The sequence below is a fragment of the Aedes aegypti genome, chromosome 1, assembly GCF_002204515.2.
Source record: "Aedes aegypti strain LVP_AGWG chromosome 1, AaegL5.0 Primary Assembly, whole genome shotgun sequence".
Classification (NCBI taxonomy): Eukaryota; Metazoa; Arthropoda; class Insecta; order Diptera; family Culicidae; genus Aedes; species Aedes aegypti.
The window spans coordinates 254,506,210-254,521,962 of record NC_035107.1 but is presented as its reverse complement, the minus strand read 5'-3'; the positions used below and the strand labels follow the sequence as shown (position 1 = coordinate 254,521,962).

The window sequence follows — 15,753 nt, the reverse complement described above, 5'->3', positions numbered from 1 at the left end:
TGCAGAGGTATTCTCGGTCTCTAGAAGCAACAATCATTACACCCTAACATTCCTTCTCCATCCCAACTGACTGTAAGGACTTAGCCGGCGCCGTTATTGATCAATAATATTAGAGCTGCTAAAATTGTACTTCGAGAATAAGCGGACACTCCCATCCCTTATTCATTTGGATCGTAGTGCAATTCTTACCAGTTCCGATCAATCACGGAGTAGCAACCATTGACATGTACAGTCAGTCTATGCTATGCTATGCTATGCTATGCTATTTTATAGAATCTTAGTATAATCAAATTTTGCAAGGAATATTGAAGGGTGGCTTCAGGAATCTTATGGAAATTAGTCAAACAATGTTGTGCGACCTGCAAAGCGAATCCCTCCTGGCGAGCATCCATTCCTTCTATGTCTACTTCTTATAAGCAAATTAATTCTGGAATATGTTCCCAGATTTACCTAAAAAATGTTAGTTAATCCTTCAAAAATTTCAGTTTGCCCTCGAAATTTCTCCAAAAAATCATTGATTCTGTCAAATCTAATACTGAGATATTTCGCTGGAAGTGCTACTAGAAATTCTTCTGTTCTTTAAAAGTTTTTCCCCAAATTTTAATACAAATTCTTCCGGGAATTTGAACAAAAGTGTTTAAGAAAAAAACACGCACAATTTTTGTGAAAAATTCTTCTGTTATTTTGTTTGTGTTAATTTTGCTTCAAATCCCCGGATTATTCAATATTTGAAATTGACCCCCAGGAAAATTTTTACTTCCTAAATTAGCATAGCAGTAGAGGTATCTGTATTGTGCGATACGAGGGTTAAATTTCTAAAGGCTTTCTGACAGAATTCTAGAAAAAAACTGAAATCAAGGAAGAATAGATTTCAAGGATAATTTATAAAGAAGATTCTGATGGAACTTCTTGAGAAATTTGTTCAATTTGTAAATTGATTAGAAAGGTTTAACTATCCTGTAATTTAACTCTATTTAAAAGATTATAAATGATCTTGCATTGTACCATTACCCATCTATTTCTATATCTAAATCTTTCCATACCCTAAAAAGCAACATTTAAAATAATCTAAAACAAAGTAAATTATAGGAGTTTAAAAAAATACAGAATTCTTATTTGTATGGTTTCTGAAAGTCCATCAGGAAATCTTTAACATATTATCAAAGTAATTCAAAAGTTTTCACTAAGATTTCAATTCATTAAAGTCTTACATTACGAATTTCACCACAATACATCTTCGGTAATGTCCTTAAAAAATACCAGCAATATTTTTGCGTCAATCTTCTACAGTAGTAGACCCTTCAAAAAAAAGTATGTTTGTAATTTCAAAAGGTAGGAAAAAATGGGGTTCTTTCTGCATCAATATGTTCACAATAGTATCGTGGAACTTCGGATTTCATATAAAATATTATTTAAGATTTTATTTACAAATAAAATTCCACCCGTTTTAACGCCAATTATTTTCTACTATAAACGACGAAGAAAAAAGAATAAGATTTTTGTAGTAAATCCTACAAGAACCACTAAAGTTTTTCTGTGAGGTACACTGCCGTGAATCGCAAGCCAGTCCCATATGTAAAAAGTAGGCATTGCGAAAATGGGCTGCGAAGTTTTCAAACTCGTTTACTAACTCCAACTTGTCTTTCTGTTTTTCCCTATTTTCTCTGAACAAATCGTACTATCTCATTAGGGCATTAGAAATAGCATTGAAAGATATGTTGAAAATTGAATTCAACTCAATTTTGACGAAAATACAAATGGGACTGACTTGCGATTCACGGCAATACATCTGTCATCAAATTCCCTAAATTCTGCAGTTTAATTGTTGAATTTTACGACAGAAATTTAGTATTTTTTCCCGAATTATATTTATGCTGCAATTAATAATTAGGAGGAGGAATTTGTAAAGCAATCCATAAAAATTTTGAGATATTCCTGGAGTAGTTCTTCGAACCAAAAAGGAAGAGTGGGTAAATGTTATTCTGTTATTTATGGAAGAATCCTGAGATAACCATTCGGAGTTTTTTCTAGAACCTGAAAGAATGCTTGGTAGAGCTCCTAGAGATTTTTTTTTTCGAGAAATTGAAGAATAAATTGCAAAATCTGATGAAAAATTTCTTTAAAAATTCCCAAATGAATTGTTAGTGCGGTTTAAAAAATCTCTAGTAAATACTTAGACGAATTTTTGGTATTTTTTTCCGGAGAATCTTAGGGACACAATAATATAATTCTCTAAGAAATCCCTGAACAAATCACTCGAGAAATCTTTAGGTATTCTCGCGGAAGAGTTTTTGAAAGAACACTTCAACGATTCCGCTAGGAATAATAGAATTCTTTAAACATTTATTAAAATTAATTTCGAGACAGTTTTGAAGAATGCAGGATGTTGCTTCTTGATATTGAAGAAATCTAAAAATTAATTGTTTATAAAAATGCATATAGATCTGCGGAGAACTTTTTTGAGAAATTGTAAATAACATTTTCCCAATTGATTTTTTGTTTTTGATTGCTCATGAAATTATTGAGGAATATTACGAGGATTTCTTAAAGTTATACCTAGAAGAATCAATCATTTTGTTCTCGGAAGTCTGGATAATTTTTGCTGCGATTTTTTAAACAATCCTGTAGAGGAACTTTAGGAAGAATTTCAAAAGAAAAGTTGTAAAAACTGTTGGCGAACTCTCTAAAGAACTCGTCGAATGAATCCTTGCTTGATGATCTTGAAGACGTTTTAAGTAAAACTCCTAGAATTTTTTGTACTATTTTTTATCTTAATAAAATTATTAATGAACAAAACTGGAGAATAATTTTAACTAACAATTGGAATTTATATGCAATGAGTACGTGGAGAACCTTCCAGAAGAAATGATTTAATGAATTTCTAAATGAATTTCTCTGGCGGAATTTTTCAAAAGATATTTTAAGCAATTCGATAGGGATTTTTCAAGAAATTTTCTGCTGAGATCAGATAGTCTGGGAATGCTTTTCTGAGAAAATCCCAGGAAGAACACAGTGAGTTCTTGAAGATATCACTGAAAAGTACGAAAAAAATCATGAAAAAATCCCGTAGGAATCTCTTTAAAGCACATGGTTGAACCTGAAATAAATCATGGGAAATCACAAAGGACATTCTTTGTGAGTTTTTTTTAGAAGCATTTAAGTATTTTGGCTGGATTACAAAAATAATGAATCTTTTCCGTAGCGAAAATTAAAATTTACAAACACTGATGTTCCTGACAAAATAGCAAATAAATAAAATCAATATAAGGACTGTTCATTTAAGAGAGTGGACACGTGTTTCTTACAGTAAACTGTTTATTTTCGAACAAATTCATGAGTTTACCTAAAATACATGGAAATCAACGTAATTTCGATCAAATTCACATACATTTGAACATTTATTGAGCATTGCTGGAGAATGCTCTTACTTTTCTTTTGATACCTCCCATAAAATTCTGCACAACTTTTTTCGGAACTTTTCGAACTGCTTTTTGAACTGCTGACCACATTTTCTTGAAAAAATCGAAGGAGATTGCTTTTCTTCCATCCTTCTTAAGATGCAGTTTGATTATTGCCCAATATGTTTCAATGAGGCGTAGTTCTGAGCAATTTGATGGATTCGATCATTTTTCTACAAATTCGAATTATTCCTTCTTGAGCATCTCCAAAGTAGCTGAAGCATAGTGAGCCGATGCTAGGTCTGGCAAAAACAATGGAGGCATGGTATGCTTTCAGTAGATGGGCAGAAGCCATTTTTTAATGCATTCAGTTCTGTAATTTTCGCCGTTGATTGAACCCGTCGTGAAATATGTAGTACTTTCATACCGCAGGAGCAAATTGCTTGCCATACCAAATCATTTTTCCCAAATTTTTCTGTTGGGATGTATCGTACGTCGTCAGGAATATCTGTTTTGGCCACAGCGTTGAAAAAAATCAATTTAGACACTTCGCGATTTAAGCCAAATCTCGGAACGGCAGTTTTTCTGTACACCATTTGTGCAGAAAAAATTGAGAGTCGCCATGTCAATTCGACCCATCGTTTAGAATTTATAATTTTTTATGTCAACTTTTGTCTGCTGTCAAAATAAACACTTGAGATCACACTGAAACAAAATTTCATTTGTTTTTATGGAATTTTTACACCAAAATGCTAATATTTAGGTGTCCACTTTCTTAAATGAACAGTCCTTAAATCTGTTAAAACAACGAAATTTATGATAATCTTGATTATTGCGACCGACATTACTTCTGTTAAACAAGTATTTACAAGGCCCCCCCTAGGCCCCCTCCAGAAAAAAATCCTAGCTACTCCAATGCATAATGCAATGCTAAATCACTCCGTAGCTCTCGGCAAGCATTGTTGGATACATTTACGTCTCATGTCTCATGCTACAAAAATCATCATTTTTGTTGCGTAAACTACTATTGTTATCTTTCGAATTGTTATTCAAACATATTCCTTGGAAATTATTTGGAATTATTTAACAAAGTGTTCCAGACATTCTTTCAACATTTCGTACAAACATAAAACTCTAAAGATATTCTTGGACGATCATGAAAGAATTCCATACAAATCTCAGATTCCTTGGTAATAGAAATTCTAGAAAAATCTTCTACCATAGAAACATTCCTCAAAATGTTCGAAGTAATCCCTGAAGAAAACACTGGCAACATCATGGCGAAATCTGTGGAATGATTTAAAATTCTAGGCCTATTTCTGAAGGAATTCACGGAAAATTTGTAATGGATTCCGCGGAGAGATTGCTAGGAAAGCCTTTGAAGAAATCCTTCAAGAATCAGGACTCCCAACTCGCCCAATGCCAACTCGCTATTGTATTCAAATCTAAAAATTGAGATAAAAAACCATTCTAAATTGTCTACCACTTTTTTTTGGTAATGCTGTAAGGTATTTGACAGAAATAGTAAAATAGTTATTTATGCAACAAGTTGCAGAATGATGATTTTTTCAGCACGAGTTGTACATTTATCCAACCAGGCTCACCGAGTTGGATAAATACAACGAGTGCTGAAAAAATCGAGTTTTGCAACGAATTGCATACAACATTTTTTGCTATTTCGAAAAATGCCGTTTCAACTCGATGAACTCTAAAAGCACAAACAAACATTGCAAGAGAACCCACATGGACATACAGCCATGCGTAGTTTCAATTCAGTATTTTTCAATCACGTAGGCTGTGACACAGTAATACCCATGAATGTCACAATTCTTCTCGTTCCCATCGGTATCATGCAGATCTATATTCCCTATTAGAGGAATGAACAGGTAAGAAAGCACAGTGACTACAAATGCTGGACGATCCGACCCCTCATCAGTATCGCGGAGCCTGATCGCACAACGGATGTAGATTCTAGTGAAGTGACTCGCCGTGTAAACCAAATGGAAAGTCACTTCGCTCGAGTCGAGAATTGTCACCTCGCTATACACGCTCGTTCAAATCTACTCAAAAGAGAGTAAGTTTGACTCACTTTTGAAGTTTCAAGTTAGCTGTCAAAAGTGAGTAACTTTATTTTATCAAAGTGAGTAACTTTTTACTCAACCATGAAAGAAAACGACCTTACTAACTTTTGAGTAAACACAAACATATTTGACTCACTTTGTAAACGTCAAAGACTTGTGAAAATTTCGCGCGCTCGAACTGTCAAATCCTCCGTTGTGGTGAAATTTCTTCAGTCGCCGTGATGCCGGACTGTTTTCAAAAACAGTCGAGATAAAAGCCGAGCCGGCAGAGCGCTTCGGAAGTCCAACCGACGAACTCCAGATTAGTGCTGCGATGTCAATAATCCTGATATCAAGTGAAGCGAGGTCGGATTGAAAATGACCAAGGTTTTGATCAAATAACCGCAAAAATATAAACTGTAAGTTTAACCGTCGTTCTTTTTATTGGACTAATTATCAATTCTTTACAGTCTAACCGGGAAGGCTACTGGATCGGTCAAACTACATCCTCCATGACTTTCATCAATGCCCCAGGATCCATTCCAGAGCAGCGAAAATTTCAACACAAATATCACAAATTTTTTACTTTTTATCATGTATTATTATTATGTATTATGTATGAGATAATGAATAAATGCTATGCTTTTTGTATATTTCTTCTGATTTTATAAATAACATAATACATTTATTTCCAAAATCATTATTTCCTGAAGTGAGTGACATCTACTCACTTTCGCAAATTTCAGATTAAACGAAGTGAGTAAGTGTTACTCCCATATTGACATTTGACTATGTTATTCTAAAGTGAGTAACGATGGTGTTACTCACTTTTGAGCAGTTCCACTTTGTTCCGAAGTGAGTCGAAATCTACTCACTTTTGAGTAGATCTGAACGAGCGTGTAGGCCACCGACAATTCTCACCTCACGCCAGACATAGAACAAACTCAAGAATCAGATGCAATTGTGCTTTTTCTGTGCGGCATGTAAGGCAAGACGAGTCGGTGAGGTGTCGACTCGTTTCCATTTCATTAACATTAGTCACATCACGTCACCCGAGGAGAGAACGACTCGTCTCGACTCACACGCCGCGCACAATAAGCATGGCATGAAGAGACTAGGACACTGGGTTGTTCGGTTGACGCCTACCAAAACAGTACTGAAAAGTGCTACTTTTCAGCACCGAAAAGAGTGCTGAAAAGTAGCACTTTTCAGCACTGTTTTATTTGGTAGGAAAAGTAGGCCGTTATGTTGATCAACTTCTCAATGAAAAGCTGATTGATTTGCAACGGAATTGCAAAAAATAGACTTTCAAAATTCTTGTTCTGAACGATTTATTATGATCTCTATATCAATAGCATCCACTATCTACACTAATAATATGATAAGTTCCAGTTAGTAGGAGTATGCGCTTGCTAATATTTGTTCTATTCACACCTATCACAGAACTAGTACCGTCAAACGGGGTAACTTGCAACAATTTTCAACTTCAAAGCTATATGGACGAAAAAATTGAGGATTCAGATGAGACAAAAACCATAATAGCTACGTAAAGAATACCACGCGGTATAAATTTTATCAGTATTTAGTTTTCTGGAATCACCTGATGTGGGGTAACATGCAACACACAATGGTACCTGAAGTACACTATTCAAAATTTATCCTATATTGTCTTATTATAGTCATTTAATAATTGTCTACAGTAAAAGCATGACAATTATCAGAAACAGGCTGTTTTTCTCTTAGAAAACTAATTATTATGAGTATTGAATCAATTTGATTGAAAGCTTTATTGGCATAGCAAAGGGTGTCCACACTGGAAAATTCTAGCACATTATAAGGCTTGACAGTTATTGGAAAACCATCAAAAAGTTTTAATGCAACTTTTTTACAAATACAATGGTACTTTAGGCTTTACTTCACATAACTTATTTTTTAGACATATTTTAATCAAAGCAACGTATAACATATTGATATGTACAATTAGTTTGACACAACTTTCATCATATTTCATGCAGAAAGTTCCCAATGACTGATCTGTAAGTTAATTTTATTTTGCAGATTTTCTAAATTATTCCTTATGTTCATGAAAAAACAGAAGGTTTTGACAAGGGTTTGGGTATCCTTTCTTTTTTGATGAGTTTGCTGGAGGTGAAAATCATAAATCTAATAATAATACGATTTATTTAAATTTTTTAAAAATTAATACAAACAGTGTATTGAATTGATTGAGGTACAAACATTTTAATTTTACTGTACAAATATTTGTTCAATTTTGCCTTTTCATGTGTTTTCGATGACAAACGGCAGGAAATATCAAACAATTGAGATCAAAATTGCTGTTGCAAGTTACCCCACAAGGGTAGTCAAAAACGTGTTTGAATTTTTATAGTGTTTAAAAAAAATTATCAAAACTTTTATGTTGTCAATTTGTACACTACTAAGTACTTAACTGATAGCAAATGCCTCGAATGACATATTTCTACCGTTTGTGTGGTACGAAGAACGTTTTTCAAGATTATTTTTATACAATCCAAATTTTAATATGATTTTCACCTCCAGCAAACTAATCAAAAAAGAAAGGATACCCAAACCCTTGTCAAAACCTTCTGTTGTATACCTAAGGTCAATAAACGGCGGAATAAATCACGAATACTTAGACCAAGATTATTTTTTTGTAAAACAGTAAGATTTAAAAAAAAGAGCTAGAAATAGATATTCAACAGACAGTTCATTACTATATTCATACCAGTAGCATCAACTATTCACTGCAATAAAATGTTAAATTTCCTTCTGTACATTAACACCTACTAAAATTTATTCCATCCTCAGCTGTCCATTCGACTACGTCCGGGTGTTCGACGGGCAGGACAACACTTCCGCCGTGATCGGGACGTACTGCGGCCAACAGAGGAACTTGGTCCTCTACTCGAGCGAGCAGTTTCTGTTCGTGCACTTTTCGACGCTGCAACGAACCGCCAACACGCAGAACCGTGGTTTTAAGGGAATTTTTGAATTTAGTGAAAGTTTTGTTAAATTAGATTTTATTCGTGAGTAAAGCGCATACTGGGAGTATGGTGAATTTGTTATAACCGGGAACCCTCATTTTCTGTTGCAGGAGAAAACGATGGAATGCATATACGAGGCTCCGAATGTGATCAGAAAATCTTATCGAAAAAAGAATCGACCGGATACGTATACTCGCCGAATTATCCTTTTCCGTATATACCGAAAGTAGTTTGTAGGTAAGATATCAAGCCGACCAATGTAACAGTAGAGTGGTTCAATAAGGAAAAAAGTTTGAAAATCATAACTTTCATATCTTTCTTACAATATCTATGATGAAAATAGAGTGCTTTTCTTGAAATCTCCACCGAAATCATCTTGAAAATTGTAAGGAAGATTTTAATTTTTTTTTTTTTTTTTTTTGTTATTTGAACCACCTTTATGTAGGCCGTCTATTTCCATCAATTCCACGCTTTTTCATCCACAGATATTTCGTTTACGGTATGCAAGACGCTCAGAACCTCGAACGGGTGAAGCTTGAGTTTTCGATTTTCGAAATTCCGAAAGGCGAACAGAAGGGCGAGTAAGTATATAACCGATGACTGGTTATTATCATCACTCAATCATCTTCTGCTCTATTGTACGGCTCGAGCGTTTCAGCCCATCCTTATCCTCAATCCTCCACTCGCGAACCACCCTCACATAAACACAATGAGTCGGAAAATTCGCCACGGGTGCTCCCAATTACTAGTAGCGACGAAGCCGACGATAGAGATAAATGAAGATTAGACTCTTACATCCGATTTTCAGCAAACGATAAAGACAGCTAATCAACCGGAAACAGATAAATTTGCCGAAATTGGTTCGCTTCTTAGCATGGGCGTAGCCAGGATTTTCGGTAGGGGTACATCTCAAGAGAAATGTTCTGGTTAAATGTTGGTCTCTTTACCGTGGCCAGTTAGAAAACCTGAGTTCCGTGTTGTACTTGACTGTTGGATTATATAAGGATTTCATGTAGTCTCTTAAAAAAAATCTCTAAAGAAGTTTCTATCAACACTCTATCTATATCCCCTACATTTCTCCGGGCACTTCTCATAAGGATTTCCCAGTTTTCAGTTGTTCAAGGATTTTTTTCAGGAATTCCACAATGTATTGTATCAAATCTGTTTTTGAAACACAAAGTATGAATTCATCAGATTTATTCTAAGATTTTTTGCAAAAATTCTTACATAAACTAAACCAAGGAGTTCTCAAAAAACTTCTAAGATTTTCATTAATAGGGTATTAGGGATTTTTCAACTCGGTATTTCTTTAGGGATTGTTTTACAAATACATACTACCAATGTTTGTTTCTCGAATCATTTCAAGATATTTTTTTTAGTGTTACCCATCGTGTATCTTGATGGCTACAGCGTAGCGTAACGCCATTGCAGGGCGTATTGTAGAGCTTCATCTGCGTCGTTCTCCACTTTTGCACTCGTACAGGACAGCACCCAGTTTCTTCACGACTATTGCTCGCACCAGGCTGGTTTCTTCGTATCACGGTCTTCTCTAGCGTACACCACTACACCAACTTCGAAAGTCACGGATCTTGTACGATCTTGATTAAAACTCGCTTCCTGTAGCCGCCTGGTGTTATCTATCTTCTATATATCGAACCTTGATACATCTCCCTCCCGAACATGAGCTTGAAAGGGCTTTCGTTCGTAGTAGCATGTTTCGTTGCACAGTACATTTCCAAAAAGGAGTATAACCGGTGAGTGACTGTCTTTTTCTGAAATGATGGATCAGAGGAATGCTTTGTCAAGGTCGACTTAACCGTGCGGTGATTCTCAGCCACCCCGTTGGAACACGGCACCATATAGCTGTCCGCAGATGTTTTAATCCTCGATCTATACAGAAATTGTTGAACTCATCCGAAAAAAAAAACGCCGTGCCGTTGTCTGTAACTAGAGTAGAAATGTGTCTAAAACATGATTTATATTCACTATTCCTTCGATGTCAGCGTGCGCACTGGGAACACCTCTATTCACTTGCTGTAGCTGTCCGCCATAACCGGAAAATCGGTACCTCTGAACTGGAAATGGTCAATATGGACTCGATCCCCAGAGGAACGTGTAAGTCTCCACGGTGCTATTGGATCCGTCCGCTCTGGTCGTAACTGGATACACAATTCGCATTTTCGTCCATTGTCCATTGACGACCACCAAAATTCTGACCGCACAAGGCTCTTCATCTTTACTATGCTCAAGTGAACCGAATGTAACTCCATCAGGATATCCTTCCGTAATTTGGTTGGAATTACGATGCGATAATTCCAAAGCTGAGCTTATCTCGCTTGGAATAAAACTTCTTGATCTCTTCTTCCAGGTTGTTCGATGACCAACCAGACTTCAAATACTTCACCCCACAGCTTACAGTCTTGTCACGATGGCTCTCGACCAGCAACTGCCTTCTTTCGACTAACGAACGAGTTTCTTGTTCCAAAAAATTCAAAAATATTATCGGCTCGTCTTCCGCAAAATCGTCATTAAACTCATCTTCATCTTCGATACTGGCCAACGGCAAACGAGAAAGAAAATGTGCCGAGATATTGTTCACACCTTTCACGTGCTAGATTTCATAGTCGAAGCAGGCCAAAAAACACAGCCTGTTTCAGGAACACTCTTTGTGCTGAACAATCCAATCAGCGGCTTGTGATCGGTCATCAGAATGAAATGTCGACCGGCCAAATAACTGTAACACTTCGTGACTCCGTAGTAAATGGCCAAAGTTGCATAATTGCCTTCGTGTTTCTTGAAAACTCTTGAAGCAAACGTTATCGGACGCTCACTTTTATCCGAAAAAATGTGAGTGATGACAGCTCCGATTCCTGCGTTTGATGCATCGCAGTACAGCTTAATCGGAAGATCTCGGTTGTAGTGAGCCAGCACCGTGTCTCTGACAATGAGATTCTTAGCTTCTTCGAACGCTTGCTGTAGCTTCTTAGTCCAGGAGAAACTAACACCTTCCTTCAGCAGCTCGTACAGAGGCTTAAGACTGTGTTCCAAATTGGAACAAAACTTGGCGTAGTAATTTACGAGTGGAACGGACCTCCTTAGCGTCCATTGATGGCTTCATGTTCAATATGGCCTTCATCTAATGTGAATCCGTATGCAAACCTTCCTTACCGATGCAATGGCCAAGTAAATCCACTTCTTCCTTGAAAAAATCACATTTTTCTTTATTTGGCAGCAATCCAGCGTCTTCGATCCGTTGCAAAACGTGATCCAGGTTCTGCAGATGTTCCTCTATAGTAGACCCGGTGACCATAACGTCGTCTAGGTAGTTGACAGTACCACAACAGCCTTGCAACACTCTCTCCATTGTAGCTTGAAACATGGAACAAGCAGTCTTCGTTCCAAATGACAAACGATTCGTATGGAACACGCCTCGATGTGTGCTCCACGACAAAAGATACTTGCTTTCCTCATCGACCTCAAGCTGGTAATAAGTATTCTTGATGTCCAGCTTTGAAAAGTGCTTACCTCCTTGCAAAGCTGCAAAAATCTCATCGATGATAGGTAACGGATGATGGTCGTCCTTCAGAAACGGATTGACTGTGACACGATAGTCAGTGCTAAGACGAATCGGTGGATCCTTCTACAGAACGGGTACTTGTGGCGTACCTCATTCCATATCCGCCGTGGTTGCTTTGGTAATGATGCCTGTGCGCTCCAAACGATCCAGCTCGGCTTCCACCTTTTCCTTCAAAGCTAATGCCATCTTCCTGGGTTTACAAAATCTTTGTACTGCTTCGTCCTTTAGTGGCAGATGGACCTTCATATCTTTCAAACAGCCAAGTTCTTCCGTGAAAACAGTTTCATGCTTGCACAAAATTGTCTCTAGCTTCTTGATCTTCAGACCCCAGTTAGACATGGTCTGTCGTCCCAGCATTAAGTGCCGGTCACCATCGAAAACGAAAATTTCCTCCTTGGAATCGTGGGCCTTGAAGCGTAGAGCTTTGAAGCAACACAGGCCTATGTTGGTAGCAAAGCTCAAAGCTTTGAGCCAACCCTTCTCCAGTAGAGGAGCTAGGTAGAATACAGGACGCTTCGATGCTTACTGACTTCAAAATGACTTGCTCAATTTTCACCAGCTAATTAAAATTTCAATCTTGTCGCTCCCTTGTGACGCCTATCCACCAATTCATTTCAATCATTTGTACCGTTTTGTCTCAAATCCCGAACAGACTCATCCCAGTTAACACATCATCTTATATGATGGGATATAAGAGTACAAATGTGGGGGTGATATACGTATATTTTGCATGCAGCCTAATGATGCATGTATGTATATCGCCTCCATAATTGTACTCTTGTGCGCTATCGTTTACGAGTTTGTGTTTACTGGGATATTCCGAACACTCGGATTTTGTATGGCGATTTGGTTGAAATGTTTCGCTGAAATATGTCACCAAATTACAAGGAAATGGCAGTCAATTGCAATTCAATTTTAATGTCTCCGATAAAATCTATACCGCAGCGGTAGTGATGATTCTCTAGCCTAAGACCAGTAGAACAAGCTCAGATAAATTTATTTGTAAAATTATCAATTTGAAAAGGATTTATTCGTGCTGTTCGGAATATGAGACAGAATGAACAGTGTTCGGCATTTGAATCAAAATGTTGTTCCATACTTTTACGTAAAAACAATACTAAAACTAATTAATTCAACATTATTATCGGTATACCCAACAGCTAGCAGTTAGACTTTGCGATGAAATTTAAATTTACACAAATATCAGCCAATTTATTCCAATCAGATGCGTTTGAAGTCACTGTTGGTCTTAAATGTTCGGAATATGAGTCAAAACGCTAAAAGAAATCTTCTGTAGACTCCATTTACCTTTAAGTCGCGTGACCGCTATAGCCATAAACAAGAATAATATAAAACAATCACGGTCGATACCTTCTCCTATGCTACAAAGCAAAGCCATGCTGAAGGTATCTGGGTTCGATTCCCAGTCGGTCCAGGATCTTTTCGTAATGGGAATTTTCTTGACTTCCCTGGGGATAGAGTACCATCGTGACTGACACACGATATATGAATGCGAAAATGGCAACTTTGGCAAAGAAAGCTCTCAATTAATAACTGTGGAAATGCTCATAAGAACACTAAGCTGAGAAGCAGGCTCTGTCCCAGTGAGGACGTTAATGTCAAGAACAAGAAGATATTTAACTTCACTTGATGAGCACTGGTGCGGTATTGCGCCGCGCGCCATTGACCATTGCATGAAATCTCCGCATGTCGTTCCGATTCATGCTATCTTGAGCTTCAGCTACCACACTTTCGTCATGCTGCCTTTTCTTTCTGCGGTGGATTCGCTTTTCTTCAGCTCTCGCTTTCATGTATCAGTCTCTGTTCAGTCGGGTACAGACCACATACATACGGCTTCTGGCGACATTCTTCACGTCAATCACTCTCCGGCACTCTTCATCGAACCAGTTTCTTCGTCTTCGTCGTTGACCAGTGCCAATCACTTCCCGCGCCGTTGTTGTCTCCGCTTCGTGGATGGGGTTCCGCAGGATAATGAAATCTTCAGAATCGTTGTTTCTCCCCAATTACTCGTCTTGCTGCTTGCAGTTGTGCAGCTAGAGCTACCCCATCAGTCGACAAGCATTGTATATGGAAGCGCAGAGTTCTGTATGTTCTGGAACTCGTGACGAAGAACTTGCCCTTCACTCTCAACACAAGAGATTCGGTCACATACCGGTTTCCACCGAATAGCTCGCTTCATCTGCTTCCTAATCACTATGAAGCCAACTCTACGTTCTGCTGTATAGCCCTCGCTCTAGTAGATGTGGTACTTGAATGAAGTGATGGCGATGGAATCAACTGTTCGGAATTCACTCTCCTGTTTTCGATTAGTGTTTTTCCTGAATAGCTGCCCCGTTCACGCCGACATTCCACAGTTCACGAGCCAAGAGCACAACACGCTCCGGTTCTCACGTTCCAAGATCTGACTTTCCAATCGTTGTCCTTCATTCGTTGCCGGGACTGTTGCCGTAAAATCAATCCGCTTGTGCCTTTCTTGGTTGGTGAAAAGTCTTCGGTAGGCCACCTAACCAGGGCTGCGCTACCTAAATCGTGCTAGATGGACTGCATCCTCGGTGTAGACACGATAAAGCATTGTCCATTTGTTCAAGGCTTTGAACCTGCGGCTCTGGTTCTCAATAGTTTCAAGTTCTTTCGGACATACTACTATGGTGAGCCGTCATGCACTAGCAGTGTGCTCTCGAAGATAAATATCTTCGGGGATTACTGTTGGTAACTTTTTTTATGATTCTGCCATAAATATTCCATGAATTCCATCAAAGATTCACCATCCTTGGTTGTTCAAAGGATTCCTAGATTTTTTTAAATCTTTAGTGATATATCAAAGAATTCCCTAGATAAATTCCTGCAGTAATCGCTAAAGGATTTTTACGTAATGCTTGGAGACATTCCTGGTATAATCTGAGTAGCATTAGAAAAATCCAAGGTTTTCTGCGAACTTCTTAAAGGAAGGCCAGAAACTAGTCGTAGTGAAATTCCTAGTATATCTGGAAACTGCGTAAAGCAAATTATTGAGAAAATCCCTAGAGTATGTTTAGTGGAATTCAAGTAGAAGTGCTTGTTAAAATCTCTCAATGACTCTCTTGGGGAATAGCCATTTTGGGGAAGACAATCACAAAGATGGAGAAAAATTATAAAATTTACACCACGCAGACTTGTGTAAAGGAAAGAATAAGGGAAGAAACTCTGGAATGAGATATGGGGTCTGATCTGTCTCAATTTTCCTTGAAAACTATGTTCTATGTAATTTTGCGTGAATTTGTTTCGTTAATGATGACACCATTATTGCTTTTGAGCTTATGATTGTAAAACATACTCGAAATATATGTTGAAATTCAAGTAACGTCTGAAGAACTGTAAAATTTTCATACAAGACGGTATTCCTAGTATATCTGGAAACTGCGTAAGACAAATTATTGAGAAAATCCCTAGAGTATGTTTAGTGGAATTCAAGTAGAAGTGCTTGTTAAAATCTCTCAATGACTCTCTTGGGGAATAGCCATTTTGGGGAAGACAATCACAAAGATGGAGAAAAATTATAAAATTTACACCACACAGACTTGGGTAAAGGAAAGAATAAGGGAAGAAACTCTGGAATGAAATATGGGGTCTGATCTGTCTCAATTTTCCTTGAAAACTATGTTCTATGTAATTTTGCGTGAATTTGTTTCGTTAATGATGACACCATTATTGCT

At 37.5% G+C, this 15,753-nt stretch overlaps 1 protein-coding gene across 15 annotated transcripts in view; it reads left to right on the top strand.

Annotated features, from left to right (window-relative positions):
• Nucleotides 1-15,753, top strand: part of LOC5576365 (bone morphogenetic protein 1) — a 540,800-nt gene that overhangs the window by 512,858 nt on the left and 12,189 nt on the right. For all 15 annotated transcript variants that reach the window (XR_002498631.1, XR_002498632.1, XM_021837569.1 and 12 more), the window contains 3 exons: nucleotides 8,288-8,505; nucleotides 8,574-8,700; nucleotides 8,949-9,044. Coding sequence is in view for 13 of the 15 variants with exons in the window: in XM_021837569.1 (XP_021693261.1) it covers nucleotides 8,288-8,505; nucleotides 8,574-8,700; nucleotides 8,949-9,044 (441 nt within the window). In the remaining 2 variants the exon portion in view is untranslated. The remainder of the gene's footprint in view (nucleotides 1-8,287; nucleotides 8,506-8,573; nucleotides 8,701-8,948; nucleotides 9,045-15,753) is intronic.